The 6,296-nt window shown below is 39.8% G+C and overlaps 1 protein-coding gene across 1 annotated transcript in view; it reads right to left on the minus strand.

Moving 5' to 3' along the window:
* KLF2 (Kruppel-like factor 2) overlaps window positions 1–2,154 on the minus strand; it is a 6,124-nt gene extending 3,970 nt beyond the window's left edge. Inside the window, exon 1 of the mRNA XM_009318426.1 lies at window positions 2,074–2,154. Coding sequence (XP_009316701.1) covers window positions 2,074–2,154 — 81 coding nt within the window. The remainder of the gene's footprint in view (window positions 1–2,073) is intronic.
* Window positions 2,155–6,296: the final 4,142 nt, after the last annotated feature.

The following is a 6,296-nucleotide window of genomic DNA, read 5'->3' on the forward strand; positions in this document are numbered from 1 at the left end:
TGATGGGCTCTGGTTCTCAGAAGTATTTCAAGCTTGTTCGCTAGAGCCCATCCCAGGCTTGTGGCTGTACGCAGCCATCTCAGGAAAGCACGGTTGCTAGGGTGAGTAAATGATCTTTTCAATAGCTACACATGTTTTAAAATAATGAATATCTCTTGTTTAACTTTCTATACTTTTTATTCTAAAAGTTCACAGGATGGCCAGGAGGAGCAGCCAAACTTCTGTGACTGGAGCAGAATCAATACACTGAATGCATGGTAACGAAGTACACAAAGATGTATGACTCATAGCTATGTAATGTCACACTTGTGTAATCTTTCAATGTAAACTCTTTTCCTCTAATAAAATGTTAGTAAGTGTACAATACGTATATATGGTGCTGTGAGTCAGCCAAGAAAATATACTCTGATGAATTCAGAATGAATGTGAATGTTCCCTTGATAACACACCCCAAATGTCTGTGTCAGTTTATGCGCTTGTGATTTCAGCAACAGCTACAACAAAATATTTTGTTTCTAGGATATACAACCATACGTGTACGTTTCACTGAGAAGCTCCAGTTGGATGCTGTCTTCCAGTAGGCACTGGAAGGATGATTGTTTATAGCACTGCACTGACTCTGTCACCTAACTGTGTTTTTTCTTTGCGTAAAGGAAATGTTTAGTGGGTAGTGAGAATGAAAGCCAAGTGCACAAAATAATAAATTCACTGCCTTTAGTTTCTTTTTGTTTTCAAGTAAAGCGACGAAGCTAAAAAACTATAGCTATACTAAACCTGGTGAGACGAATGTGAGAATTTATTTACGCTGTGAGTCACTAGTTCTGCACAAATTGAGTACAACTTTGCCATGACCTTCTACTTGGTCCATGGTAGTTGTGCCGACATTTTCTGGCTTTTTGCTGTATGCAACGCTTATTTTAAACATCTAAACCCAAGACCCTGGCACCGATCTCACTTATGGCAGCATAGATCAGGAGTGATGCCACTGGTGTATAAATGTGAAGAATGTGAGTTTAGAAAGTATTTGTTAATCTGCTGCGGGTAGAGGAGAACTAAATGATGTGTGATTTGTCTTCCAGCCAAAGTAAACACAGGCTCAACCATTTTTGTATGGCAAGGTCGATTTTTCTAGGTGTTGCTGCTGATCTCTGTTGTTGCATTTACATCAAGAGAGACTTTTTAAGGGATTGCAAACAAGATTCCACATGTTAATAGAAGAACCAAAGCTAGGGCCGTGTGATGAACTGCACCCTCGGTGAAACACTGCAGCTGGATGGGTTGGTGAGAATGCCCACTTCACCTGGCTGCTAGAGCACTCTGAGTCATTACAGAACTCAAACAAACAACCAAAAAGCTCCTTTCTCACGGAATTGTTCTCAGAAAGTCCTGACTGCACCTAGAGCAAACGTAATAAGACCAGGGGAAACGAGCTGAGAATGAGACCTCTTAGCACCACTGCTCAAAATCACAATACGAGTAACACTGTGACCAACCACTTCATATTTAAATGAGACAAGTGTTATCATAGGATTTCCCTGCCAGCATCTCAGATTGCCATAGTTTTGTTGACTATATGATTTTTTTGCTAATTTAAACTGCAGATTCTGAGTTAGTACTTTTTAGAGTCTGCTTTCAAGGAAGTTGATAAAATGATGTAAACAACCACATGAAATGAAATATACAGGTATTTTTTGGAGAGGCACGTCTTCATTTGGGGAGAGTGATTTAATCCTGAAGTCCTTTTATCTGATTAAAGTAACATCACAAATTAATTTGATAAAGGAGCCTTTTTGACCAGACCTTTCATGACTGGAGTTGGAGCCCATTCAGGGACTTAAAGGTGAACCATCTCTTTGATAAGCTGAAGTTGAAGGGGCTCATCAAGTTTTTATTATGACATATTTTCCTTTAATATTTTTTTGTGATTCTCCTCTGAACTACGCGCATATTTTCAAAAGCTTTCTTGAGGTTTGAGCACTGGAAATGTGGAGCAGCAGGCAAATACGAGTCACCCCTCTTTAGCCAAGGGCTGCACTTGCGCACTTTCAGTCATGGTATCGCGCCGAAGCTCACCCGTGAGTAACTCTCAAAGCCCTCCTCTGCCCTGGCTCTTTCATCGCATCGCAGCTTCCCAGTCAAGGGCACCACCACCATGTATAGACGGTCTGCACTCAGTGCTGGCTCAAGGCTTTTTGGCTGGATTTAATTTATGGCAACGGTGAAAGCAGAACAGATGGGGCCCGGGGGGAGGCTGAAGGGCGGAATAGAGCCCTGGGAGGCCACGGTGGGAGTGCTGATGGGCCACGGTGCAGGGCTGGGAAGAATCATTAGATGCTTGGAACAACTGGGGGAAAACCAGCTTGTTTAGGGCTGCACAGATGGAAGGTAGAGGCTGTAAAGAGGTACCACGAAAAGAGGCATCAGACATTTGCCATCTCCAGCAGAGCAATTTTGCTGCCCCAATTTTTTGACCTGTTGGCCTAGGTAGGAGCCTATTTTTGTCTATGCCAAAAAGCAGAGCTGCTTGCATTTTTCATTCCTAGAAGTATGGCCTTAAGCTTGCCCGTATGGCCATGTGTGGTGTTTGTTTCTGCCCAGATAGTGCAGTTACAATAATTCTTTAACAATGGCATGTTCAATTACGTTGCACTTCCAGCTAGGACTTTATCAGTAACAGTTTCTGTTTTCTTCCAGGTCATTGTTAACAACGTTGAATGGTAAGTGATGATAAAAAAAAGATCAAGAACTACTAAACCTGCTTGATTAAAATTTAAATTAGATTTCAAGATGTATCAGCTTGTGTTTGGACCAATTCGCGTGTGCACACCATATTGATTTGTCATGTTCTTGTTTCTTACTGTGAAAATTATACTGCACCGAGGCAAATCCTTACGGAGATTTGCTTGTTACATCAGCACCGCTGCCTTATTTAAAACACCACTGTCATTAACTAAACCATCTGTATTTATAATTCTTTTTATGTATCAAGTCCTTCCAGTCTTTTGCCCAGGTTTATATAACGCTGACAGGCACATCTGGGTCATTCTGTTTACCCTGTTAAAATATTGACATAATATTAACATTCTTCAAGTCACCTGGGGCTTCCCCACCGTTCTGAAACTGATTGATAACAAACATTAACCATCTGGATATGTCCTTAGTTGATTCTTTTGAAACACTCACTTATAAGTTACCCAGACCTGGCAACTTAATATTGTTTGAGATGAGTAGCAGTTGTTTTAACATCCTCCTTAGTTACTGGAATGGAAAGTATTTCAACATCATTATTGTCTGATCTGAATACAGCATCTGGCTTTGTCCCAAAGAGAGAACAGAAATATTTTTTAGCACTTCTGCTTTTTCAGCATGGTTATTGACAGTTCCATCATTTCCATTCATTGTGATGGCAATCTTGATTCGTTTTAGTGACAGCCTTGTTAACTTAGTTCACAAAGGTTAGCAAAAGTCAAGCGTTGATACTTTCAACCACTGCGCGCTTTAGCTAGGCAGACTTCCATCGATGCAAAGGAAAAGCAAGCTTGAATTCCATTTCAATAAATAAGTCAAATTATATAAAGAAAACTTTTCTCAGAAATATGCAAGAAAATACTCGTCCTGCCATTAAAGTACGTTCATGGTTTAGTAAATCATGCAAAAACTCAGCTGTTTAATGAATTTAATCGAGGTAATTATGTATTTTTACTTGAATTTGCTGTGTGAAGAATGATAGCGTTCAGCTGTGAATGATTTTTTTGTCATTTTTGATTTGGGGACTCTTTAAACCTAAACAATTTATGCCAGTTTTTTAATTATCAGCTTTGATTAGGTATCTAGTTGTGTTTCTGCCAGCTTTTACTGATGTGTGTGTTGAATGCACATATGTTGTATTGCAGATGTCCCTTTCAGCTGTCAATTAAAAACACATTTGAGAGATCTTTTATTTTTTTTTACAGAACTGTGAAATGATACCACAGTTTCAGAAACTCTGCAATCGTATCAGTGAAACAGCTGAAAGTATCAGTCACTGAATATGACTAGCAGTTTTCAGTTGTTGCCAAATACTTTTTATTACAGAATCAAGTATCTAGTGAAGAAATGGGCAATAAGGGTGTGGGATAATAGGAGCATAGGTCAGAAAGTACCTAGGTGGTTTCATTCAGAAAAATTACTATTAGCAAACATGTAATAGTCTCCGCGAAGTCAGAAGCCCGCTAAGATGCAACTCATTTAATTCTGGAAGCCAGTGGGAGTTACACTGTGAGATTTCATACTAGTCACGTCTTTCCTGGTCTGCATTTTAGGAGAGAACGTACATAATTGGTTGGAGATGACAGGAGAGAAAGGAAAATGTTGTCTTATCTCTTATGTCCACTTGGGACAATTAGTAATGTTGTAAGACTTGCGAAGTTAACTGGTTTTAGAAGTGAGAACTGTGTTTGGGGGTTGATTAATGCAGGAGAAAATTCTGTTTGAGGAAACTTCAAAGAACTAATCAGATGCACTTTTCTCTCTTTTTAATTTGTGAGATCTGTTGCAGTCTGAGTCAGCACGGCAGATGCAGATGGCTGCCTTAGCAGATTTTTTTGTCACTTTGAAGTTCACAGGTTTTAACTGGGGGAGGGGGAGAGAAAACTGGACAAAGCTTAACACCAGCCACAAGCAGAGATTACTCAGAAGTGAGGAAGGCTTTGGGTTTTTTTCCCTCATTGACATGCAGAACATCTTTACAGGTTATGGTTTTATCTGATAAGTGGAGGTTTATTCACCAAATATACAAAGTAGGAGTTCATAGAGGGGGTAGGGTGGAAAGCCTTGTTTAACGTGATGAACATGTGGGGTTTAGTTCTCATTTATAAAATACCTTCTTTGTACTGCACCTGTATTATTTATTAGTCATATGTCCTGCAGTTGAGTAATGGGAAGTACTGGAGCAAGCGTTTCATTAACTGTGACACTGTTAATTGGTATTGCTCGCTGCCTGGAATTACTTTCCCTGTTTGAATACATGGAAGTATGAATCAGAGCTTAGTGAATTAGCCAGTGAGAGGAAGACAGGCATCTTTGCATGATAGGCCGTATGTATAGAGCAGCTGATCTCATTTGTCTTCCTGGACTGTGAAGTCCTTTTCAGACTTAGATCACTGAAGTATTCAGAATGGTATATATTTTTTTCCATGATCACAATTAGTTATATCACTATGATTCAGCTTTGAAACTTCAGTGGGATATTTTGGGACAGACTTTTTTCCAGACGCTTATGTCCATTGTTGTGACCATTTTTTTCTCTTGAGCTATTAATGCCTACCTTTTAGGATATTTATATATTTAAATTCCTGGATACATCTGAGCTTAGGAACAGTGCTTTGTGTCTTGTAGAAAGTGCTTTCTATTCAGAAACAAAACTTCAGCTTATTTTTTCATGCACCTGAAAATTTACTCCAAATTGTTCTGCTGATATGCCTTATTGCTGACAATATGCTCTAGGGTGGAATCAAGTGCCAGTTGTCAGGGTTGATACTGATCAAAATTATTAATATTTGGTGCTATAGTTTAAGAGAATAATGCTGTTGAAATCCCTTGAACGGTTACAGCTATTCTTGGGCAATAAAATGCTTTTCAAGGGACAGCCTAATACAATGCAACTTTGTAGAATGAGTTGTGAAATTTTCTTTTCATTTGCCACATAAAGTGCCAAATAAATGTTTGCAATAAAAATACAAGCCTGGGAAGAATGTGTTTTGCCAATTACAGCATAATGTGGGCTACAAAGAAGTGTTCAGAATGGAGTTCGGTATGGATGTTAGTGTCAGGTTACAGCAGGGAAAAGGGTGCCTTAATTTGCCAAATAACCAGTGTGGTTTTTTATCCCACATTTGCAAGGAAAATCATTGCCTTTGAAAGAAAAGAGATGGGTCTAATTCTATGCAAAATGAATTCGGCGAGGAGAAGCAGGCAGTCTTCTGCTCGGTGAGAAACCAGCGCGTGGGGACTGCAAAACACTGATTGATGGTGGCCAATCCCTTCAGCTGGTGGTTGCCACATTTAGCTCCTCCAGTTGGCCAACACCGGGCAACGGGGGGCACAGGCTGGGATTCAAGCGTCTGTAGCAGAAGTGGTACAAGCCACTCTGGGCCCTGTGGTAACAATTCAGGGGGCCCTTTCTCCTGTTGCTCAAGAGCTTGCATGGTTCACCCTGTTCCCTTTTTTTGAGTTTCATATCACAGAAAACTGAGTTATTTTTCAACATAACTTTTACTTCAGCCTAAAGTTAGATACCGAAACACTGTGTCCGTAGC

The sequence above is a fragment of the Pygoscelis adeliae genome, unplaced genomic scaffold (genome assembly GCF_000699105.1).
Source record: "Pygoscelis adeliae isolate BGI_AS28 unplaced genomic scaffold, ASM69910v1 Scaffold582, whole genome shotgun sequence".
Lineage (NCBI taxonomy): Eukaryota > Metazoa > Chordata > Aves > Sphenisciformes > Spheniscidae > Pygoscelis > Pygoscelis adeliae.